Source organism: Prunus persica, chromosome G6 (genome assembly GCF_000346465.2).
Source record: "Prunus persica cultivar Lovell chromosome G6, Prunus_persica_NCBIv2, whole genome shotgun sequence".
Taxonomy (NCBI): Eukaryota; Viridiplantae; Streptophyta; class Magnoliopsida; order Rosales; family Rosaceae; genus Prunus; species Prunus persica.
Genome location: NC_034014.1, coordinates 22265122 through 22290411, shown reverse-complemented (window position 1 = coordinate 22290411; position 25290 = coordinate 22265122). Strand labels below are relative to the sequence as shown.

At 42.6% G+C, this 25290-nt stretch overlaps 3 protein-coding genes across 3 annotated transcripts; 2 read left to right on the top strand and 1 right to left on the bottom strand.

Moving 5' to 3' along the window:
- On the top strand, window positions 121-4195 carry LOC109949783. The gene is made up of 3 exons (XM_020566049.1): window positions 121-1153; window positions 1251-3574; window positions 3748-4195. Exons 2-3 carry the CDS (start codon window positions 2152-2154, stop codon window positions 3789-3791), a joined length of 1467 nt encoding a protein of 488 aa, XP_020421638.1. The 5' UTR covers window positions 121-1153; window positions 1251-2151; the 3' UTR covers window positions 3792-4195.
- Window positions 13070-16195, bottom strand: LOC109949728. The gene is made up of 4 exons (XM_020565843.1): window positions 15883-16195; window positions 14557-14772; window positions 13936-14451; window positions 13070-13731 (listed from the first exon to the last, which is right to left on the bottom strand). The coding sequence occupies exons 1-4, from the start codon at window positions 16193-16195 to the stop codon at window positions 13070-13072; spliced, it is 1707 nt and encodes a 568-aa protein (XP_020421432.1).
- LOC18773219 (F-box/kelch-repeat protein At3g23880) lies at window positions 23435-24547 on the top strand. The gene has a single exon (XM_007208519.1). The coding sequence runs from the start codon at window positions 23435-23437 to the stop codon at window positions 24545-24547; it is 1113 nt and encodes a 370-aa protein (XP_007208581.1).

The window sequence follows — 25290 nt, the reverse complement described above, 5'->3', positions numbered from 1 at the left end:
TAAGTACCAACAAAAGGAGAGATTTGATTCTTTTCAATCAACTGTTAAAAAATGAGCTTTGAACTCAGAAAACTGAGTTAATTGACAATCTACTTAGGTATTATCCATTGGCATATATGTTGCTGGACAATCTAAAACACCATAAATTTTATTTGTACAATTACGTAGTAAACTCAATTAATTCTAGAATTTGTCCCTTCTATTAATACATTTATATTAGAATTAACAAATAGTATTGTCAACTTGTATATGTTCTATCAGTAGACATGGACTTAGCCAAGTTGGTTATAGCAGTTGTGCTTCTAATTCTACACTCGAGTTCGAATCCCCATCCCCTTAGTTTGGATTAGATTAAAGTAGAATATCGCGTGTATAAAATAAAAAAAACAAAAAAAAAACTTGTATATATTCTATTATAGCTAACCAATATTATAACTTATATAACAACTGAAAATGCACGGGGTGATGTTGGGAAGGATGGCACAACATCAAGCTTGATCATTTAGGGATAATTATAGGGCTTGTGATAAATAAAGTTGTAAGTTTTTTAGTTTTCTTCCAAAAAGAAATTAACTAAATCGTAATCCAAGTTGGATTTGGTTAATTAGTTAAATCTTAATGTCGTGGTGGCATATGTCACATAATTTGAAAATCAAATTTAGTGTTTCTAGCATTATTAAATGTATGTATTGATAGCGAATTTGTTACATGGCAAAAAATGAAAACGGAGCGTATAAGGAACACTCGCGGGAACCGGTTTAGAGGGAAAAATAGCAATTGTTTCATCATTTAAAAATAACATCCATATTCCAAGAACTACACCAGTCTGTGAGATATCTGGGATTGAGATCTCAGAGGTAGACCTTATTCTGCATTTCCATATAAACTACATAGCCTTATCCTTTTGCAAGACGTTAAATTAGAGGAAGATGCACGCTGTACCAAAAATAAATGTTAAAATAGGGGAGGTTGGTGTGTCAGCGAAAGCGTTACCAACTTCTTCAGGCTCAGTATACTCGAGCTTATCTTCATAATCTTCTACACTCTTCGACATCTCTTCTTCCAGCTCGATATTGCCCTGCTATTTCTTTTTGCTCTCTCTCTCTCTCTCTCTCTCTCTCTCTCTCTCTCTCTCTCTCATACCTAATCACAGGTAAAATTTAGATTTTCAGCTGCTGCTGGAAATCAGTTTCTTTATGTTTGTTTATAGCATGTTTGTTGATTTTTACGGTTAGATCTGTTTCTTCTAGTGTCTCTAGATCAAGCAGGTTTGTGTCAAAATCCACCTAGCCCTAGATCGGCTCACCCTCTATCAGCTTTCTCCAAATCAAGGGTTCCAGCCGGACAAAATAAAAAATTAAGGACAATGCCGGTTAAGAAGTTCAAGCAACACATACCTGAAGAAATGACACTCAGAATTCTCCACAGGCTTCCACTAAAATCCTTAATCAGATTCAGCTGCGTTTCAAAACAGTGGCTTTCGACAATGATCCGGAGTTTGCCAAAACCCACTACAATCTAGCGAGAGAGCAGCAAACCCTCAGCCACAGACTCCTCGTTTCCACCCAGACCTCCGGACTCGAATCAATAGACTTGGAAACAAGGTCGTTTGGAGACAATTCTGGGGTTAGAAGGCTGAGCTCCCCATTCAATGAACCGGGCCATTTACGTTTTCTGGGATCGTGCAATGGTTTGGTCTTTGTATTGTTAGAGTATAGTGCTTTAGATTGTGACACTTGTCATAATCTTACTGTAGTAGTTAGTTTGTTTGTTATCTGTAGCTATATAGAAGACTTTCTCATGTAATTACAATGCTATTAAGAAAATATATCAGATTGTTCTCTCTAGCTTCTCTCTCTAGCTTCTCTCTCTCTCTCTGCTCTTGATTCAATATACAAGATTACAGTATATGTTTGATCAGCTGATATAGATTAACATGGTATCAATCGCCATTGTTGCTTACGCTTGAAGTTTTTTCGATCCTCTGTTACTTCCGCATTCTCTGATTCGGCTCGTTGTCTTTCTCCGATTCGATACTTGGTCTTCTCCACTTTCTGCTTTCTGAAATTTCTAGGGTTTCGTGTTTATATTCCGTTCTTGATCGGTCCTTTTGTTGTATTGTCTCACTCACGAGTTGATCTTGCAATCCCGATGGTGACTGCTTCGCAACTTCAGTTGCTTCAATCTCCAATTACGGCCCTTATTTCCTCCATCTCTACGTCTGTTAATGTCAGGCTGGATGATTCGAACTACCTCAATTGGAACTTTCAGATGCAACTGTTGCTTGATAGCAATGGAATCATGGGGTATGTTGATGGTTCGATCCCTTGCCCATCTCAACACGGTTCGACCTCTGATGAATCTGGTATCATTTCTTCTTCTCCAACTGATGAATATATAGTATGGAAAATGCATGATAGAGCTATTATGCAATTGATCACTGCAACATTGTCACCTATTGCTATGTCCTGTGCGATTGGTAGCACTAGCTCTAAGGATCTGTGGATTAGGCTAAAAGAACAATTTTCCACTGTATCTCGGACTAGCATTTTTCAGATGAAATCTAATTTGCAAACAATTAAAAAGGGTTCTGATTCGATATCTCAATATCTTCATCGCATTAAAGAAGCTAGGGACTATCTTTCTGCTGCTGGGGTATACTTTGCGGATGAGGACATTGTCATTCTTGCCTTGAATGGACTACCTGCTGAGTATAACACTTTCCGATGTGTTATCCGGGGGCGTGAGAGTGTGATTTCACTGAAAGATTTTCGCTCACAGTTACTTGCAGAGGAAATCATTGTTGAACATTCTGTTCATCCTCCTCTTATGACAGCTATGATTGCTAATACAGGTTCTACTTTCCCAAAAGGGCCTTCTTTTCAGCCTCAGAATTTCTCCTCGACTCATGGTCAATCTCAGGTGGCCACTAGAGGTTTTACACCTTATCATAGACACAAGAACAAGGGTAGAGGCAGATTCACTCAGGGATCTAGATTTTATAATTCTAGACCAGTGTTTTCCCCTTTGGCACATGTGCTTCCCAACTCTAATCCTGGAGTTCTTGGTCAATCACCTGGTCAACAATTTGGAAGTCCTTCTGCGCCCATGATTCAAATATGTCAATTATGCAACTCTGAGGGACACACTGCACCATTCTGTGGGGCTTCTCATGAGAAAACCACTTGTCACATCTGTGGTAGAAGTAATCATACCACCTGGTATTGCTTCTATAATGATAAGGGTCCAAACTATATTGGACTGCATACCACTGCTTCATATTCTCCACGGTCATCCTATCCTGTGCAACCACAGAATTTGCAGTATACTACATCTCAAGCTCCTCCTCAGCATTCCTCATTCACACCTTCACAGTTTCAGGCTCCGCAACCTTCTCTGCAAGCCATGCACACAGTGCTCAATTCTGCTTCTCAGTCATCCTGTTCTTCAGGTTCCTCTCCGGTGTGGCTCACTGATTCCGGTGCCACCAATCATATGACGGCTGATTTGACTAATCTGTCACTGGCCTCACCGTATCCCACAAATGAAACAATTCATACTGCTAATGGTGAAGGTTTGAAAGTGTCTTATGTTGGTCATTCTACTCTTCATACATCAGTTTCCCCAATAAAATTGAACTCTGTGCTCTATGTTCCTCAATTAACTCAGAACCTGTTGTCAGTACATCGACTTTGTCTTGACAATAATTGTTGGCTTATATTTGATGCCTTTTGTTTTTGGATTCAGGACAAAGCCACAGGGAGGATCCTTTACAGAGGCTTGTGCAGTAATGGACTATATCCTATCCACTCCTTGTCCACTTCAAACTCACAGACGCCTTCTCAAGCTAAGGCATTTCTTGGCCAACTTGTTCAGTCTAATCTGTGGCACCATAGGTTAGGTCATCCTACCAATAATGTCGTTTCTCTTATGTTGAATAAAGCTAATGTCCATGTCCCCAAAACCTCATCCCCTATGATGTGTCATACATGTCTTGAAGGGAAATTTAGCAAACTACCTTTTCCACAACATCTCAATAAGTCTGTAACTCCCTTTGAAACTATTCATACTGATTTGTGGGGTCTTGCACCCTGTATATCAGTTGATGGTTATCGATACTACACCATCTTTGTCGATGAATGTACCAGATATTGCTGGATCTTTCCATTAATAAACAAGTCTGATTTGTTCTCTACATTTGTTGCCTTTTATTCCTTTGTTGTTACTCAATTTTCTGCTCCAATTAAAATTCTTCAAACTGATTGGGGGGGGGGGGGGGGGGGGGAAGAGTATACCAGCAACAAATTGAAACAATTTCTTCTTGAAAAGGGCATTTCACATCACCTCTCTTGTCCATATACTCCTGAACAAAATGGGGTTGCTGAGAGGAAACATAGGCATATCATTGAAACCACTATCACCTTATTACAAACAGCCAAATTGCCATCTCAGTTCTGGTCCTATGCTTGTCAAACAGCCACATATCTAATCAATTGTATGCCTACTGCTGTTCTTTATAACAAATCTCCTTTTGAGATGTTATTTGGGACATATCCAACCCTTACTCACCTTAGAATTTTTGGATGTGCCTGTTTTCCTCTACTCAAACCATATAATAGCACCAAATTGCAGGCCAAAACTACAAAGTGTGTGTTTATTGGGTATGCCACCAAATATAAAGGCTATTTGTGCTATCATGTGCCTACAAAGAGAGTGTTTGTCTCTAGGCATGTTCTCTTTGATGAACACCATTTTCCCTACACAGACTTATTACCTACACATTCAAACACATTCCCATCAACACAATCATGTCCAAGTTCCAATTGTCCTATGCCTATTGTTACTACCGAGAATAGAGTTGTCACATCCTTTCCAGATTCTACTCCTCCAACTTCTAGTGTCCCTACACCTGCACCATCACATATACCTGCCTCAATATCCTTAACACATTCTGCCTCCACTTTTCCTGAAGTTTATCCAAGTTCTCAGTCCATTACTGCTCCAATTCCAGCCTCTCCTCAGCTCCCTGTGGCACCTGACATCAGATCTAGTTCTAGATATGAAACACATGATTTTACACCTGATACTTTACAAGTAGTGTTGTCCATTCCTCCACTCAATTTGCATCCCATGCAAACTAGAAGCAAGAGTGGGATTATTAAAAAGAAGGCTCTCTTAGCAAGTGTTCAGGACTCTGGGGGAACTGATATGTCCTTGGTTGAACCAGTTAGTTACAAGTCTGCCATCAAAGTCCCTGTGTGGTTACAAGCCATAACTTTCACAAGGCCAGATATTGCCTTTTCTGTGCACCAAGTCTGTCAGTTTATGCAGAATCCAATGGTATCCCATTTTACTGCGGTTAAACGTATATTACGATATCTAAAGGGCACAATGCAGTTTGGTATCTCATATACTATGGGAGATTTGCAGTTAAAGGCTTTTAGTGATGCTGATTGGGCAGGGGACCCTAATGACAGAAGATCTACTACTGGTTTGGTGGTGTTTTTGGGTAACAATCCAATTTCGTGGTCCTCTAAGAAGCAACAAACTGTTTCCAGATCATCAACCGAAGCTGAATATCGAGCTTTATCATTTACCTCAGCTGAATTGGATTGGATCAAACAGTTATTAGCATTTCTGCACATTCCCCTACCTCGTGTGCCTGTCCTCTTTTGTGACAATCTCTCAGCCATTGCCTTATCTTTTAATCCTGTTCAGCATCAGAAGACCAAACACATAGAAATCGACGTGCATTTTGTTCGCGAAAGAGTATCACTGAAACAACTCTCTGTGCAGTTTGTGTCTTCCCAAGAGCAGTTTGCTGATATTCTTACAAAGGGGTTGAGTGGTCCTCTTTTTAGAACTCATTGCTGCAATCTCATGCTTGGTTCCTCACAGCATGCTCTTGAGGGGGGATGTTAGGATATAGTGCTTTAGATTGTGACACTTGTCATAATCTTACTGTAGTAGTTAGTTTGTTTGTTATCTGTAGCTATATAGAAGACTTTCTCATGTAATTACAATGCTATTAAGAAAATATATCAGATTGTTCTCTCTAGCTTCTCTCTCTAGCTTCTCTCTCTCTCTCTGCTCTTGATTCAATATACAAGATTACAGTATATGTTTGATCAGCTGATATAGATTGACATGTATGTCAGGGTTCTTATGAAAATATGTCTATTTGGAACCCGACCTGGAGATCATGGACATGGATCAGAGGTATTGGACCCATATAGGGGTTTTGCTGGGAGGATCCCTTTGTCTGTGGCTTTGGACGGCGGATAAGATGTATATCGAATTCTGTGTGATGAAAGAATATGGTGTTCATGAATCTTGGACTAAGCTATTTAAGTATAGTGTTGCCGATGATCTCGGTCTTCCTGATATTAATCCATTAAGGGGTTTGAAGACGGTGTTCCATACTGAAAGTGGCACAGTTGTGGCGATATGCTATGACAAAAATGAGTTGATAAGGATTGAGAAGCTTCAAAACGTCGTCGTTACCAGTCGCCAATATCCAGCTGGGGAGGTTTTGGAAGAAGTGGTGCAATATGATGAGAGCCTGCTTTCGCTTATTGAGTACGAAAACCCAACACAAGGCGGAAATGAAGAGCGGGATTCTACCCAAAATAATGAAGAGGGGGCTTCCACCAAAAATAATGAAGAGGGGGCATGATTGCTTTGCCTGTGTTGAAATTCTGGTTTTGTTACTCTTCATTTGAATCTTTGACCACCTTGTTTTTGTTGCTCTTCATATGCATTTTAAATTGTTAATTGTTTATGTTCTACTAATTCATTGTTATTGATTATTTAATTTTTGGATAATGCCTTTGAAACTCAAACATGATTTTCTTTTGATGTGTATGCTTCACGCTTTTTTTGGACAACATGTGAGTGTTGTCTTTGGAAAAATTTGTCAAAGACACACACCCAAGGTGTCAGATTTCATGGGATTAATTCAGTGCCATGGTTTATTGGAGGTTTCTAGAGACTAGAGGTTTAATCTAACTAGATATGTACAATAGATGTATCCACAATGAGGATGGTATGGATCCATTTCGAAATATGATTCAAATTTATTTAGCCTCTTCATATATGATTGGTTAGAAAACATACGTAGAACCTAGAAATGGGAAGGAATAGGGGAGAGATGAATGAGCATGCGATCAACTATTAGGAATGGGGGAAGTAATTGAGAACATAATTTTTTTTTTGGACGAAGAAACATAAAGTTAGGAATAGGGAGAGAGGAATGAAAATGGGATCAACTACTACCCCTAATCAATCTAGTTCCTTAGCTAGTAAACACAAGAGAAGTAGAAAGTGGAATAATTCTCACACCCCTTATTGATAAGTAAACATGTCATTAATGTGCTCGAAGTATTTATAAAATCAAATATTCAAGATGGTTTAATCTTTTTATTCTGAAGAGGTTGAATATGTTTATCTTCTGCTTTATTTTTTATTTTCATGATTTCTATTACTCGTCATATTGTTTTCATACAGCATTAATATGTTAGCTCACAAGATTACTCCGAACAACTACCAATTATCTGATGTTATTATGCAATAGGTATTAAAATTGTTTCAGTTCAGATGAGTGAGTAATCAGAGTACTCTCATTTTAACTCATGTACAAAACACCATTTAATTCTCTTCTAGCTAGGTTAAAGTTTGTGACTTGAAGTGATACAAATCCATATAAGTTCTGCTCATTATGACTCAGAGAAAATCGTTTTCCATGTTTTAGAAACATGTTCATTAGCAATGGCTGAATAGAGAGATAAAAATAAGCAAATAAAATTGATGCTATATTGATTCCCAGATCTTATTTTCTCGTCTTATTACAAATTAAAGTTATCTACACTTTGATTTCCTTATAACTCAGTTTATTTCTTGTGTGCATGTGAAGACTGATAGCTAGCTTTGCAACTCAAATTCTGCTCGATTATCCTCCGAATCTGTTGCAGTTGTTGGCCTTTTCGAGTACCAACTTCAGGATGGATCGTTGTGTTTTCTTTGAACTGTATTATTAGTTCGTGTTCTCCATTGAAGTAGATTGAGTCATCTCATTTACCAAACTTTTATATTAGTTCGTGTTTGTTTAATTAGATGTAATGTGCAAGATTGGAATGACAATGGTTGAAATTGTTTATGATTCGGAAAAGTGCATGTGGTATTTGTCATCTTGGGTTTTACATGTAAAAATTATTAGAATATGAGATCCAATCTAAAATCAAAGGGTAATGAGTGGAGAGACTCAAGATCATTTAAACTATTAATGCAAGGTTACCATCCCCAACGTATACGTCTAGAATTTTATTCACTAGTCACTGATACGTCTATTAATGAAAGTGGGTTTCGCAAATTTTTTAGAAACTACTAACATAACATTTGCCAATGGGCCAAATACTGGGTAGCATGCATCCATATTAGAATGTCAGCATCTAACCCAAAGGCAAACACTTGGTTCCTGCATTTTTATTTCATTTTTTTAATTAACATTCTCCATTAGTTCCGTGTTACTTGCTTCCTGTAATTTGTTGGTCGAAGAAACTAGTTGGTGGTTTTAGTGTGCATAGGTTGGCAATTGCAACGGGACATAGGCTTTTGATTATTAGGTTTATAGGATTATTTTTAGGAAATTGCAACTAGAAGCTTCATTCAAGTATTCTTCATTCAAGACTACCCTCCCTGATGATATTCTTGTGGATATTCTCCTTAGGCTGCCGGTGAAATCTTTAATCCGATTCAGTTGCGTTTTGAAATGGTGGCGTTCTTTAGTAATCTTTGACCCAGAATTCGCACAATCCCATTTTAAATTAGCGTCGAAGCATAAAACCCTCAACCACAGACTCCTCTTCTCAACTTCCTCTCAACTTGGATCCTTAGACTTGGAAGCGCGGTCATTTCAAGACAATTCTTCAGTCAGTAAACATACCTGCCCATTTAAGGTGGGCTATGGTACTAAGATACTAGGCTCATGCAACGGCTTGGTATGCTTAGCAGTATTTGGTGTTCATAAAAAAATTTATATCTGGAACCCATCAACAGGATTGTGCAAGAAATTATCAGAGAGAGGGTTTTCAGACTCTTGGTCAGAAAATATGTTGCGTCTGTCTCCTCATTACAATGGTTTCGGTTATATATCGGCTACTGACGACTACAGAGTTGTGGTAGCCCTTAATTTTTGTGTCAAGGTTGAGGTTGTTTGTGCAAATAATCTCACGGGAGAATATTCGCTTCTAGATCCTTTAACCTTCGATCTTCCTTCTCTCTCTTCCTCGATTCCTGTAAAAAAGACTGGAGTAAATAGACCACACCCGGGGGGTGTTGGCCAAAGGCCCTCCGATGCCTAAGTTAGTTCGAGTGTTTGTAGGAAAACAATAGCTAAGCAAAGGGTACGGAGTTTTATGTAGGGTGTAAACCGGGTGGCCGGAGCCGTGTGTGGTGGCCGGAGCCGTAGGGAGAAAATATGGAGAGTGGAGAGGGAGAGAGAGCTTCGGGTATTTCTCGGGTATAAGGAGTAGGTTTAGATGTACCTTGAATGATGAATGAGGTCGTCTATTTATAGGAGCCTCGGGGCTAGGGTTTCGTAGGAATCCAGTTGGGCCTGATAATATCTGAATTAAATATATATTATCTCTTAAGAAGATAATATCTGAATTAAATGATATTATCTCTTAAAAAGATAATATCTGATTTAAATGATATTATCTTCTCTTTATTAGGATAATATCTTAATTAATGATATTATCTCTTTAAATAAAGATAATATCATATTAATTAAGATATTTATCCCAATTAATTAATTAGCCAGATAAACTGGTTTAATTAATTAATTAAAGAGATAATCTTCTTTTCCACGTGGCGTGCCCTGATTGGAGACGAAAATATATGCTCCCACAAATGCCCCCAGCTTCTGCATGGCGCTTGTGTGGCATGTAGGAGATGAAATTATTTTTTTCGGACTCTCCAACTGTGTCTGGGCTTTATTATGTGAGTTGGACTCCTTTGCAGATTGGATTCCCAATTGGTGTAGGCTTCTGACTGTTGTTGGAGTTGGATTCCCAGTAGGAATGAGTTTATGATTCCTTCTTGACTCGGGTTGTCCAACCTGTATAAATACAGGGCTTCTCTTCACTCTTTCTCACATTGCAAACTTAACTTCTCTACTTTCTAGCTTGAGAAAGATCTTGGAGAGTTTTGTACTGCTTGTCGAAGAGAGGAGTTGCCGTGCATCCCAAAGTAAGTCGAGCACGTAAATTTTTTATTCATCTTCCCATTTTCGCGGAAGGGACCAGCTGGGTGGGAATAGGCTGGTTGTCGTCGTGACTGGTTGCCAAAGATGATTGGAGCAGTGGTGGCCGCTGGTGGCTGCCGAGCGACAATCAGGAAGAAGTTAGTGGACTGCCCCATGCTGAGAATGTCGAGAGATGGAAGCAGGATAGTCCGAACCCTGATGATTTGCCTGCTGAACAGGATGAGTGCTTTGCTGAACCCCCCACCAAAAAGGAAGGTCGATGTCAAGTCTTCGAGAACTCCAGCTACTTCTTTGCGGGCGAGGAATGTGTCTCCGTTGAGGAAGAAGCCAAGGTTCCTTTCTGCTGAGAAAACCCAAGTAGGAGCTATTCCCGCGTCATCTGCCAGAGTCAAACATCTTGTTGGTGCAGATAGCAAGAAGATTGGTGGTATGCGCAACATTAGGGATGTTCCCCTTAAGCCTCTCGTTGATGAGTTTGGAGATCGTGATCTGCTCCGCGACGTAGTTCGTGCACGGTCCAGGTCACCTGTTGAGAAGCCAAGAGATGCTGATTTTCCTCTCCGAAGTTCGGGTCGTTTGCACCAGTAGAAGAGTGGAGGTCGATGTGCGAGGTCTACTCATCCATCTAACCATCATGATCCGACTGTTGAGTCACAAGCAGTCAAGCGTGGAGTTGATTCATCGTCGTCGGTTCCTTTGGAAGTAAGGTTAGCAGAGGCTAAGAAAGCAAGAGAGTCATCTACTCGGGGAAAAAGTTCTTCTGCGACATCAGCGGCTGATCTAAAGGTGGACAAGCCTAGCCCTACAGGGGATGCAGGCGTGTCTGATCTGCTCAAGATTCACTTTCTATCAAGTCCATCCTCTTGTGCTGAGCTGGTTGATCAAGTCCGTCAGGCTGGTGATCTCGGTACTTTTTCAAGTCTTTCCTTGGAAAAACAAAGAGAAGCAACATTTCATCTGCTTCAAAAAGGAGTGGTTTTTGCTGCGGAGACCATCCGGAACTCGTCGTCTGCTGTTGCCCCCTCTTCTCCTCAGCTTAGTGAGTTGGAGAAGAAGAATGCTGAGCTAGCTAGCAAGCTTTCTGCCGAGCAGACTCGTTATGAGAAGAAGACGTCTGATTTGCGGGCGATGATATCTGAGCTGAAGAGTTCCCTTACTGAGAAAGATTCCGAGCTGAGCTCTTCTGCTGTTGACTTGGCAAGTCGAAAAGATGCTTATTTCCGTCTTGAGCGCAAGAATGCCGACATCTCTCATAGTTATGACAAGCTTTTGGCTAGATTTCACGCCTATCATAAGTCTGCTGAAGAATCCAAGTCCGATGCTGTCATGGATGCGTACAAGCTGGGCCACTTGGACTGCACAATTGGATATGATCCCTTCTATGCCATTGGAGATGAAGACATCGAGATGCTCTATCCTGACTTGCCCCCTGTGCAAGGTGAGGAGGATAATGCTGCGAACACCGAAGGGGCTGAAGAGCAGGTGGCTGAAGAGGCGGTAGCTGAAGAAGATGGAGCAGAGGATGATGCAGCTGATGAGGCTGCGGCAGACGTCATAGATCATGCATGTGGAGCTGCTGAGAGCGTGGCTGATCAGGTGGATGCTGAAGAGGCTGCAGATTAGGGGTCTCCTGCTGGCGTTTCGGAGTAGACGAAGACTTCTTTATTTCTTTTCAGCTTTTGTAGTCTGCTTTTTGTTTAGAATAATTGGTCTTGTTTTGACCATCTTCTTTTTGTTTGAACTTGGCCGGTTGGTCGCTTTACTATGGAAATTTCAGTCTTTATTTCTTCAACTTCAATTTGCACATTGTCTTGTGAACTGCTTGAGTAACCGATTAGTGTCCTGCTGTGTATTTCCCTTGGGATTTTGGCAAAAGCCAGGGTCCCCCTTGAGGGACTCCGGGCGTGTTCTGCATTTTTCCAGAAAACGCTTTAAGACGCTTCTGGTCGTTGCCCTGCGTCTCCCTTAGGACGCTGCTTATGGACAACTGTCTGACTATCCTGCCCCCCTTAGGAAACGGATAGGAACCTAGATACCTCCCTTAGGAAATTCCTGGCGCACCCTGCAACCCCCTTAGGATGCTGCTTTGTGGGCTGCGTCTCCCGAAGGACGCTTTTGGTCGTCGCCCTGCGTCTCCCGAAGGACGCTTTTTATGGACAACTTTTTGACTATCCTGCCTCCCTTAAGAAACGGATAGGAACCTGGATATTTCCCGCAGAGAGCATGGTGACCCCCTTTTAAGAAATTCCCGGCGCACCCTGCGTCTCCCTTAGGACGCTTTTTTAGCGGGCCACGTCTCCAAACGGACGCGTTTTGTCGTCACCCTGCGTCTCCCTTAGGACGCTCCTTATGGGCAACTGTGTGACTATCCTGCCTCCCTTAGAAAACGGATAGGAACCTGGATACCTCCCTTAGGAAATTCCTGGCGCACCCTGCGTCTCCCTTAGGACGCTTTTTTAGCGGGCTACGTCTCCAAACGGACGCGTTTTGTCGTCACCCTGCGTCTCCCTTAGGACGCTCCTTATGGGCAACTGTGTGACTATCCTGCCTCCCTTAGGAAACGGATAGGAACCTGGATATCTCCCTTAGGAAATTCCTGGCGCACCCTGCGTCTCCCTTAGGACGCTTTTTTAGCGGGCTACGTCTCCAAACGGACGCGTTTTGTCGTCACCCTGCGTCTCCCTTAGGACGCTCCTTATGGGCAACTGTCTTTTGTTGTGGCACATTCTGGAATTTGCAGTAGTTGCTTCTCTTTTTCAGAAATGTGCAGTACTCAGTCGTCTGCTGGGGACTGAGCAGGAAGCGTCATGGATAATATCTTTGGAGATGGTAGGCGTTCCATTGTCGCGGAATCTCCTTCCCTTCCATGGTGTCAAGCGTATAGCTTCCTCTGCCCCCGGACCGGCTGATTATGTAAGGGCCTTCCCAATTGGGTTTCATCTTTTTGGACCCTTGTCTTTGTGCAGTGATGAAGGCCTTTCTTAGCACAAGGTCGCCTGGTTGAAACTGTCTGATCTTGGCTCTTTTATCGTAGTAAGACTTCAACCGCTGTTGATAGGAGGCGACCCGGACAATGGCCTTCTCGCGCTCGCCTTCAAGTAAGTCAAGGTTGAGTCTCATCTGCTCGGAGTTCTGCTCAATACTGCCCACTTCGATGCCTATTGAGGGGACAGTGATGTGAGGAGGAATGATCGCTTCAGTTCCATAGGCGAGGGAAAACGGGGTTTCGCCAGTTGATCTTCGCTTGGTGGTGCGATAAGCCCATAGTACGCCAGGGAGCTCATCTACCCATTTTCCTTCGGCGCCTTCTAATCTCTTCTTTAGACAGTCCAATATTATTTTATTGGATGCCTCGGCCTGGCCGTTGCCTTGAGGATATCTTGGAGTAGATAAATGCTGCTTGATGCCGTACTTTTTGTAGAAGGCAGTGATCTGCTTGCCGATGAATTGCGAGCCATTGTCGGTGACTAGTGATTGTGGGCAGCCAAACCGGCAGATAATATTTCTCCAGATAAATCGTTCCACATCATCTTCTTTAGTAGAGGATAGAGCTTCGGCCTCGATCCATTTAGTAAAGTAATCAGTGGCGACGATCATCATTTCTTTCTTGGCAGGTGCCGTTGGCATGGGGCCTACTAAGTCGATGGCCCATTGCATGAAAGGCCACGGACTGTTCTGCGGATGGTAGACTTCGGCAGGCAGATTAGGAACTGGTTTGTACCGTTGGCAGCGATCACATCTTTTGACATATTCAGTAGAGTCATGGCGCATAGTAGGCCAGAAATAGCCTACGTTTAGGGCCTTCTGGGCGAGTGACCTGCCCCCAGAGTGGTTGCCACACTCGCCGTCATGAATTTTGCAAAGGACCTCAAGTGTTTGAGGGTACTTTATGCAAGTGAGATGAGGGCCGGAGTATGATCTGCGAATGAGCTTGTCGCCCTGCATGTAATATCTCGCGGCTTTCTGTTGGACCTTCCTAGCTTCGGACTTATCCATTGGCAGATTTCCATTCACCAAGTAGTCGATGATGGTGTCTTGCCAGCTGGGGTCCTCATCGATCTGCATTGAGTCGATTGGCTTTATTTCATCGATGCTTGGTCGGTCAAGGTGTTCGACTGGGATGGAGCGTCTGAACTGGCTGTCCAGCGCTGATCCTAGGCTTGCCAACGCATCTGCATGAGTGTTCTCTGCCCGTGGAATTTGTTGGATGGTGAAAGTAGGAAATTCTTTCAAAAGTCCTTGGACTTTGTCAAGGTACTGAATCATTCTTGGATGTTTTGCCATGTACTCGCCTGAGGCTTGATTCGTGATCAGCTGGGAGTCTGAGTAGATGGCTAATCTCTTGATCGTCAATTCTTTTGCTAGGCGCAGTCCTGCGAGCAATGCCTCATATTCTGCCTCGTTGTTTGACGCAGAAAAGCCTAGTGTGATGGCTTGTTCCAACAAGGTTCCGTCTGGGGTGATTATGACGACGCCTGCCCCTGATCCTTTATGATTTGATGCTCCGTCTACATGCAATTGCCACATGTCGTTAGGTAGGTTTGAATCGGCAGGGGAGGTGTCGTCTGCTTTTTCCTTGCTTTTCGTGACCATCTTCTCTTCTTCGGCTGTCGGAGTAAACTCTACAACAAAATCTGCTAAAGCTTGGGCTTTTATAGCAGTCTTCGGCCGGTAGAGGAGGTCGTATTGACTGAGTTCGATAGCCCATTTCATGAGTCGCTGAGAAGCGTCGGGGCTGTGGAGGATCGATCTCAAAGGAAATTCTGTTATGACAATTATCCGGTGTGCTTGGTAGTAGGGCCTTAGTTTTCTCGCGGAAACTACAAGCGAAAAAATGAGCTTCTCCATTTTCGGATAGCGAGTCTCTGCATCAAGGAGAGCTTTTGAAGTGTAGAATACCGGATGTTGTGCCCCCAGCTCTTCTCGGATGAGAGCTGAGCTGACAGCTGAGTCGGACACCGCCAGGTAGATGTACAAGTCTTCGCCTGGTATCGGTTTTGAGAGTAAGGGAGGTGAAGTGAGGTAGGTTTTCAAGTTTTGAAAAGCTACTTCACACTCGTCATCCCACTTGTCCCTATGTCCTTTCTTCAAGGCTTTAAAAAATGGCCTGCACTTGTCGGTAGATTTTGAGAGGAATCGGTTGAGGGCTGCCGCCCTACCCGTTAGACTTTGTATCTCCTTTGTTGTGGCAGGTGACTTCATGTCGAGTATAGCCTTGATTTGATTTGGATGTGCTTCAATTCCTCTTTGGGTGACTAAGTATCCCAGGAATCGGCCGGTCGAGACTCCAAACGTGCATTTGCTCGGGTTCAACTTCATGTTGTATTTTCGGAGTAGGCTGAATGCCTCGGCAAGGTTCTTGATGTGGTCTGCTCGCTCGGGAGCCTTGACTAGCATGTCGTCTACGTAGACCTCCATAGTCTTGCCGATTTGCTCCTTGAAAATTTTGTTCACCAGCCTTTGGTAAGTTGCTCCGGCGTTCTTCAGCCCAAAGGGCATGACTTTGTAGCAGTATGTACCTCTTTCGATGATGAAAGAGGTTTTAGCCTTGTCATCTTCATGCATCATGATTTGGTTGTAGCCGGAGTAGGCGTCCATGAAGCTTAGCAGTTGGTTGCCGGAAGTTGAATCGACGAGCTGATCAATTCTAGGCAGTGGAAAGTTGTCTTTAGGGCATGCCTTGTTGAGGTCGGTGTAGTCGACGCACACTCTCCACAGACCTTTATCTTTTTTTGCCACTAGAACAATGTTCGCCAGCCATTCTGCGTAGGAGACTTCTTCGATGAAACCAGCAGCTAGAAGCTTATCGATCTCGATTTCAATGATGGCAACCCGCTCGGGGGCGAAGTTACGTCTCTTCTGCGCTACAGGTTTGATGGCTGGGTTGACGTGTAAGCGATGGCAGATGATCTGGGGATCGATGCCAGGCATGTCGGATGGCGACCATGCAAATACGTCTTTGTTGTTCCGGAGGAAGGCTGCAAGCTCTATCTTTTCCTCATGGCTTAGGCGCGAGCCGATCCGCGCTTTTCTCTCTGGCTTGTCAGGATCAAGGGGTACTAGCTCAACGTCCTCTTCGGGCTTCCATCCTTCTTCAGGAGAGACCTCCGGACGGATTCCCTCGACTTGGTCCTGATTCTTTGATTGCTATTGGGGAGTAGCTATTCCCTTTCCTTTCTGGTCTGCTCGGCCGTCAGGAATGAGATCTGCTTTCTCCTCTGCTTGTTCTACTCCCTTTAGATCTGCCTGATTCACAGGGAGGAACTGTGTTTGCTTGCTTTTCTTCAACCCTTGAGCTGAGCATTTTCTTGCCATTGCTTGATCGCTGTTGATCTGGCCGATACCGCCCCCAGGGATTGGGTAGCGAATCTTCTGATGTGTGGCAGAGGTGATGGCGTTGATCTGGCCGATCCATGGTCTGCCTAGAATGCCATTGTAGGGTGAGATCTCATCAATGACCATGAACGTTTGCGAGCTGATTACAGGTGGAGAGTAGACGTCGAGATCTATCGTGCCCACGGTAACCGTCGTTGCGCCATTGAAACCAGTCAGGGACTTGGCTGATTTATTGATCTTTGCCTCTAAGCCCATCTGTTGGACGACTGCCAATTGTAGGATGTTGGCTGCACTGCCCTCATCTGCATGGACTCGGTCGACCATGGCCTGAGCGATTTGAATGCTGATGACAAGGGCGTCGTTGTGCGGTAGATCCAGGCCGATTAAGTCTTTCTTTTGGAAGCCGATCACGGGATCGTCTTCTGCCAGTGAGAGGCTAGTTGAGACTTGGGAGATCATAGTAGCCTGTTTGATCTTCCTCTTCTTTTCTTTGTTGGTCAGTCCGGACTTCTCAGAGTCGGCTAGGATTGTGTTAATCCTTATGACCTTCTGGGGTGGCTCCTTGGCGGTATCGCGGTCTTCTATATGCTGGATGGCCTGCTTCGCGATGAACTCCGTGCAATGACCTTCTCTCACAAGTTCTTCGAGATGTGCTTTCCAAGCAAAGCAATTATTCGTATTGTGCCCATGTGTCGCATGGAAGGCACAATATTTTCTGGTATCCCTCTTGTCTGGATCTCCTTTCAAGGGTGGCGGTCTTTTTACCCAAGGTTTGTTCTTCACTTGGGCTAAAATTTGATGTATGGGGATAGAGAACTTGGTGTAGTTCTCTTTCGTCGCAGCTTCTCTTTGTGGGCGTGGCCTGCCTTTGTCTTTGTCCCTGCTGCCAAGCCTGTCGCCTCTTTGTTCTGCCCGTTTAGCCGGTCGGTCTTCCTGCTCAGTGGACTTCTTCGCGGCGATTCGATCGTCATCCCAGAGTGCGTAGCGTTCTGCGGTCGCGAAGACCTCTGCAAGAGTCTGGCTGGGAGTGATAGTCAGCTCGCGGTATAAGTCATGTTCTGCTGGAAGACCTTTCTTGAATGCAGAGGATGCGATTTGGTCATCGCACCCTACGATGTTGGCCTTTTCTGCTTTGAACCTCTTGATGTAATCTCGAAGGGATTCCTCGGGCTTCTTGCGCAGGTTGAACAGATGGTCAGGGTTCTTCTTGATCGTCCGATAAGAAGTGTATTCTTTAGTGAAGACGTAAGTAAGCTCCTTGAAGCTGTTGATCGACCCGGATGGCAGGGTATGGAACCAATCCTGAGCTGCTCCTCGCAAAGTCATTGCAAACACCTTGCACATTAGCGCGTCTTCGGCTTTGTAGAGGATCATAAGGCTCTTGAAATGCTTCAGATGACTTTCGGGGTCGGAATCGCCTTTGAAGCATGTGAAAGAGGGCGTTGAGAATCTTTTTGGGGGAGCAGCCTGCTCGATTTTGGCAGTGAAAGGTGAGGAGTTTGCTTGGTCTACCTCAATGCGTAGTGCATCTTCAAAATTTCTGCCAATCTTTAAGTCTCGAAGTCGGTTATTCACAAGCTTCTCAACGTCTTCTGCACGCATGGCTAGTCGGTCATGTTGATGACCTTCGTGATTTAGACGATGCTGATTGACTTCGTCATTGGCTTGCGAGGGTCGACCTTCTCGGTTGCGCTGTCTAGGCGGCGTGTTGGTGGACTGCGCTTGTGAAGGATTTCCAGTAGTTTGGCGACGAGAATTGGTTCTTCGAGAGCGAGTAGCGGAGCGCCTTTCTTCACGGTCCTCATTGTGATGATTGTCGAGTTGGCCTCCCTGGGGGACTATCCTTTCGTGAATGTTTCTCTGTGAGTGAGCAGCAGAGCGCCTTTCTTCTCGATCCTCGTCTCGATGGCCGTCAAGTTGACCTCCTTGGGAGCCTAGCCTTTCCTGAACGTCTTCCTGCGGGCCCAGGCGAGCTTGGATGTCAGGTATTGGGCCCAGCCTATCGCGCACGTTGGTCCTTAAATTCAATCGAGGTGGGAAACTTCGTCTGCTCTGAGTGTGGCTTGCGGATGCTTGCGACATGTCCGCGAGCTGATCTCGTTGTTGCGCATTTCCTTGTCTACTTACTCCTGCTCGACCTGCTTGGTTCCCACCGAACTGCCTATCGGCGGGTTCGTTTATCCTTCTCTCTTCGCCCTGTTGTCCAAGGCCAAGGTTTTGAGCCAAGTTTATTTGATTGAGGAATTGCCTCATCAAATTGTTTTGGTCGTCCATTCTCTGAGTTAGCTGGTCAACTCTCAGATTAAGGTCTACTTGACTTCGTGGATCGGGAGGAGAGAAATGTGTAGAGCCCAATTGCACACGGGCTAGGTTTTCGTTGGATGTGTGCGTGGGAGCATGCGTCGAGCGTGGAGGCAATGGAGGGAATGGTTGAAGTTGCCCCGAGATTGGGCCAAAGTCGGCGGTGGTAGTGAGCCCAATTGGATGTGAGGTTCCACCATGCTCAACGGTGGTGCTATGAAGGTGGCTAGGTCCGGCCATGGGGCCTTGAGATGGTACAATGGCGGTGGAGGCCAGTGCGGTGGTTCCAGTCACACGGGGTGGCTGTTGAGGGTTCATGGCGGCGAGAGGTGGTGGGGCCGCCATGTCGATCGCGGGATCGTGGTGGGGCCGCCATGTCGATCGCGGGATCGTGGGAGGAGTAGCTTTGGGCCGTCACGGATTGAGCCATAGCGGCGGTTTTGCTCCTCGTGCGCTTGCTTCCAACCATGGTTGTTTGGAAGGCTTCGGTGGATTGGAAAATAGGAGGAACGGATTCCTTGAGCACGCGTTGAGTATAACTCGCACTCTCAATGAAAGCACCAAATGTTTGTGCAAATAATCTCACGGGAGAATATTCGCTTCTAGATCCTTTAACCTTCGATCTTCCTTCTCTCTCTTCCTCGATTCCTGTAAAAAAGACTGGAGTAAATAGACCACACCCGGGGGGTGTTGGCCAAAGGCCCTCCGATGCCTAAGTTAGTTCGAGTGTTTGTAGGAAAACAATAGCTAAGCAAAGGGTACGGAGTTTTATGTAGGGTGTAAACCGGGTGGCCGGAGCCGTGTGTGGTGGCCGGAGCCGTAGGGAGAAAATATGGAGAGTGGAGAGGGAGAGAGAGCTTCGGGTATTTCTCGGGTATAAGGAGTAGGTTTAGATGTACCTTGAATGATGAATGAGGTCGTCTATTTATAGGAGCCTCGGGGCTAGGGTTTCGTAGGAATCCAGTTGGGCCTGATAATATCTGAATTAAATATATATTATCTCTTAAGAAGATAATATCTGAATTAAATGATATTATCTCTTAAAAAGATAATATCTGATTTAAATGATATTATCTTCTCTTTATTAGGATAATATCTTAATTAATGATATTATCTCTTTAAATAAAGATAATATCATATTAATTAAGATATTTATCCCAATTAATTAATTAGCCAGATAAACTGGTTTAATTAATTAATTAAAGAGATAATCTTCTTTTCCACGTGGCGTGCCCTGATTGGAGACGAAAATATATGCTCCCACAGAGGTTGACATCTTCTCATTGACAGCCAACGTTTGGAAAGGGGTTAAAGCCCCTGATGATCAGTTCCAACCCATGCAGTCTCATCATGGGGTTCTTTTAAATGAAGCACTACATTGGCTCTCCGAACACCAACGAGATACAGAACAAACTATCTTTGATTTTGATTTGGCGAAAGAGGAGTTCCGGAAGGTGCCTCTGCCTGTAATTAGTGAATTTGACGATATGTATTTCCACCATGTAGGTCTTCTAGAGGGATGCTTGTGTATCGCGGTGCAAGTCTGATGTTTGTGAGTCTATTGATTTCTGGGTCATGACAGAGTATGACGTGCCTGAATCTTGGACAAATATCTTTAGGTTAAAGATTTTCGACCATCGCAAGCCCATTTCCACTTGGACTTTCAAACTGGTCTTCGTAACTGAAAATGCTAACGTTGTAGCGATCAAATGTTCGTCTACAGACATGGAGTGGATACGGATTGGGAAGAAAAAGAAAATGCTAGGCTTACCACATTTTTCATACCACATTATATACCACCTCTCTAATAGAAGTATGCCCCATTGTATTGGTGAGTTCCACTTCTATTAGAAAGGTGGTACACAATGTGGTATAAAAATGTGGTAAGCCTAGCATTCCCGAAAAGGAAAATGAAAGAAAAGCTTGATGATAAAAATGACGAGGTTGTGGTTTGGGATGGCCGATATAGAGTAAATGGGTGTCATCAGATTTGTGACTTGATTGAATACGATGAGACTCTATTGTGGGTCAATGATTATGGCGGGCTTGAACGGCAGGAAAAAAGACTAGAAATCCAACATGTACAAGGCATATATAGATGAAGAGAGCTATCGGATTGATATACATGTAATCAGAATATCGGATTGAGAAGTCTAATACATTTCCTATTAATTACATAGAATTCGGATTGGATTTGGATCAAAATCTAATTCATTGACAAGGACTACAGAGTTAGTCTAACAACTATAAACCTGTATAAGTTGAGATACTCGCTTAATCCTCCAGGACAAAGTGTGGCTTTTGTACTTGTTTAATCCCTTTTAATCAATAAAATGCTACCACATTTTCATAAATAAAAAGAATCCAACTTTCCAGAGATGCCTAAAGGAAACTTAACATCGTTAGACTTTTTTATTATTATTATTATTTTTTTTAACTTCTTTCTCTCAGCTTCTCCAACCTATTGCACATGTATTTTATCTCTTCTCTCTTCTTCTTCTGAAAAGTCTCTGCAATTTTATAGTGTTTTTTTTACTGGATGTCTCCCCTTTTCCTACTATTTTACTCATCTTTTGTTTCCTTCGTTTCATTTGCTTCAGCTTCTCCACCCTCTTTCTGAACGGACACTAATTGGTGGTGGTTATGAAGTTGTTTTGAGTAATATTTGTGAGTTGTACGTTCTATATCTTTCTCTTTTTATTATTTATTTTCTGTGTGTTTATGGCTTTTGGGTTGGGCTTCAATGCTTTTGGTGCCATCTACTCGGTTCTAAATTTGACTATAATAATTGTATCATATATTAACATTATTGTGTTTGTTTATAGATTGAGAATGAATAATTCAATTGAAGCAATGATTATTGGTGAAGATGATTTAGATTATAAGCCAAGATATGGTATGGACAACAAGCTGCATATGAGTTTTACAATGAGTATGGCCGAAGAGCTGGGTTTAGTATTAGAAGAGATACAGAAAACAGGAATAAGCACGCTGATCAAATAAGTTCAAGAATATTTGTTTGTTCCAAGGAGGGTTTTCGACCAAAAGATAAGTGAGATTATTTGACTAGAAATTCTCGGACAGAAGCAAAGACCATTAAGTTGAACAAATGTGATGGTAAATATTTGGTTGGCCATTTTATGGAAAACCATAATCATCCTCTTGTAAGACAGGAATGCATTCATATGATGCCATTTTTGGTTAGCTATTTAAATGCTAACGTGGCAAATATAAATTCCATTTTTAATGCTGATGTGGCACAAAAAAATATTTAAAAAATGAATTTCCTTTAAAAAGTATAAAAATAAAAATAAAAAAACTAACCCAGAACCCCATATTCTACCGGCCGCTCTCACCAATGCACCTCCAACCTAATTCTCTATCTCCATCTGGAACATCCATGACAATCGCCACCCTTATCCCAGTCACCGCACGACCGTACCTACCAACCTCCCCCGCCCCCATGCCCGGGTGACCCATCGTAACTCTCAGTCTCAGTCTCTCTTTCTCTTTCTAGTACCAAGAGAGACCAAACCTAGATTTATACGAGTGAGACAAAACCCAATTTTATTTTTTATTTTTTATACATACATGCTATATTGAGGGAAGGGGAGAAGACCTCGGGTGTAGGAGTAAATATTCTTCTATAAATGTTAAAGTTTAATGCTTCCTCCTCTTTTAGTTTTTTAGTAAGTTTAATATTGTATCATTTGGTCTTGTATTCGTAATGTGCCATGTGAGTGGCTTTATTTTTAAGGTTAATTTCAATTTAATACCCTGAATTTTCACCCTTAAGGCATATTTGTCCATGCACCCTCAATTTTAACAATCATATGTACCCTAATCTTTTTTATTTTTTGCAATATGGTTTCGGCTGTCAAAATCTCCTTTAATTGTCTATGTGGCAGGCATGGGTCTCACATTTTTGCTTCTTTCGATGTCAGTTGAAAGGTATTTTCGAGCAATTGGTGTCTTCCCCAAGTACTTTTGTTAAAAACCTATGACACATTTTAGCAAGTTTGGGCAGGAAGGCACCAATTGTCCAAAAATACCCTTTAACTTACATCAAAAGAAGCAAATAGGTGGGACCCAGCCCCAACCACGTAGGCAATTAACATAAATTTTGATGGTTGAAACCAGATTGCAAAAAATTAAAAAGACTAGGGTACATGATTGTTAAAATTGAGAGTGCATGGACAAACATGCCTTAAGAGTGAGAATTCTAGGTACTAAAGTGAAATAAACCCTTATTTTTATGCGGTTTCTGTTACATATATGAAGTGAAATAGAGAAGCTGAATTAATTCATATATACGGACAAACTCCCACTAATCCTAAAGGCACATGGAATTCTTTGTCTGACCTAGTTTCTTTATTTTTGTTTTCGCATCCTACATATTTCTTAATCAGGAGATTATATATCTATTTCCCGATCTATAGAGGCAAAGTTCTTATCAAAATCCACCAAATAGATATCTATATAAATCTAGGGTTCCTTCCAACAAAAGCTAATAAAAAAGAGTAAGCAACGGCAATGGCGATTACTACCCTCCCTGATGATATTATTGTGCATATTCTCTTGAGGCTGCCGGTGAAATCTTTAATCCGATTCAGTTGCGTTTCGAAACGGTGGCATTCTTTAGTAATCTCTGACCTAGAATTCGCGCAATCCCATTTTAAATTAGCGTCCAAGCAGAAAACCCTCAACCGCAGACTCCTCCTCTCAACTGACTCTCAACTTGAATCCTTAGACTTGGAAGCGCCATCGTTTGGAGACAATTCTTCAGTAAGGAAGCTCGTCAGCCCATTTAAGCTGGAAGATGGTGCCAAGATACTGGGCTCGTGCAACGGCTTGGTATGTGCCATTGGTGTTCACGAAAAGTTTTATATCTGGAACCCATCAACCGGATTGTCCAAGACATTATCTAACACAGGTTCCTTTGGTTTGTGGCCAAGAATTAAAATGAGTATTCTGCATGATTGTTATGGTTTCGGGTACGTATCGGCTATTGACGACTATAAACTTGTGGTAGTCACTGATTTGATTTTCAAGGGGGAGGTTGCGATCTTCTCATTGAGAGCCAACGTTTGGAAGAGGATGAAAGGCCCTGATGATCAGTCCATAGCCATGCAAAATGATAATGGGACTCTTTTAAATGAGGCACTACATTGGCTCCCGAATCACCAACTGTATATGTTTGCTTTTGATTTGGCCAAGGAGGAGTTTCGGAAGGTGCCTCTGCCTGTTACTTGCGAACTTGACGATATGCCTTTCCAATGTCTAGGGCTTCTTGAAGGATGCCTGTGTGCATTACAACACAAGCCTTGTGATTGTGACTCTATTGATTTCTGGGTCATGACAGAATATGGCGTGCTTGAATCATGGAATAAGCTCTTTAAGTTCAAGATTTTCGGCCCACCAGAGCGCCCTAGGAGTTTAAGTACGGTCTTTGTATCAGAAAGTGGTAGCGTTGTGGTGAGAAAATATTGGTCCAGGGACATGGAGTTGATAAGGATTGAGAAAAAAGAAGACAAGCTTGATGATAAAAATGGAAAAGTTGTGGTTTGGGGTGACCGGTATACGCTAAAATGGTGTTGTGAGATTAATGTTGGATATGATGAAACTCTATTGTGGGTGGGTGGATGATTGTGGTGGCTGGAAAAACCCAATGTGGTTGTTATGAACCTTAGGCCGGTTTTGTTGGGCTTCGTTGGATCACTTTGGAGAAAATGGCGTAGTTTGGGTGCTCTTCTAATATTGAGATGAGAAGTATCGCTGGACCATTTGCTAGTTCGTTTGTTGAATTTTTACTTTGTAATGTATTTATGACCTAAATTTCATCTACATGTAAAGAGTAATGTTCTGCTTACCATATTTTTTTAAGGTCGGACTATGGCTATAATTAACGACAAAACCAAGGAGGAGGGAGTGGAGAGGGGCAGAGATCCCGTGGAGCGCTGGCTGGCACTGGGAAGAGGAGAGGAAGGAGGGAGATAGGGAATTGGGGGAGGCTAACATTATGCTTAAGTTTTCCAATTAATGAAAATAATAGGAAATCAGTGGCGGTTCTACATTTTGGAGGCCCTAGGCGAACATCCTAAATAGGCCCTTATACTCTATATGTATATTTATGTTATTTTTTTTCTTTAGTAAGTTTTAAAAAAAAAATATATGAACTCAAATTCACAATTGTAACATAAAAGAAACAATCAAAATGTAATTTACACAACAACTTTAAAAAACGCATCAAAACATCACTTCAATATCACTCGTCTTATATTTTCGATTCAGAAGTATCAATTAACTTTACATAATCAAGTTTTTCTACCATGTCCTTTTCAATTTCCTAATTGATTCAACTAGGTTAATTGATTTAAGCTATAAGTTAA

Excerpts from the sequence above, each read along its gene's own strand:
- LOC109949783 (XM_020566049.1), top strand. The coding sequence starts at position 2,152 with ATGGTGACTGCTTCGCAACTTCAGTTGCTTCAATCTCCAATTACGGCC. Across the intron at positions 3,575-3,747 it reads TCATACTGCTAATGGTGAAG|GACAAAGCCACAGGGAGGAT; the intron begins GTTTGAAAGTGT and ends TTTTGGATTCAG.
- LOC109949728 (XM_020565843.1), bottom strand. The coding sequence starts at position 16,195 with ATGCCTGGCATCGATCCCCAGATCATCTGCCATCGCTTACACGTCAAC. Across the intron at positions 14,773-15,882 it reads GCTCGTCGATTCAACTTCCG|ACGGAGCATCAAATCATAAA; the intron begins GCAACCAACTGC and ends AATTGCATGTAG. Across the intron at positions 13,732-13,935 it reads AGTCTACCATCCGCAGAACA|TCACCGACAATGGCTCGCAA; the intron begins GTCCGTGGCCTT and ends CACAATCACTAG.
- LOC18773219 (XM_007208519.1), top strand. The coding sequence starts at position 23,435 with ATGGCGATTACTACCCTCCCTGATGATATTATTGTGCATATTCTCTTG.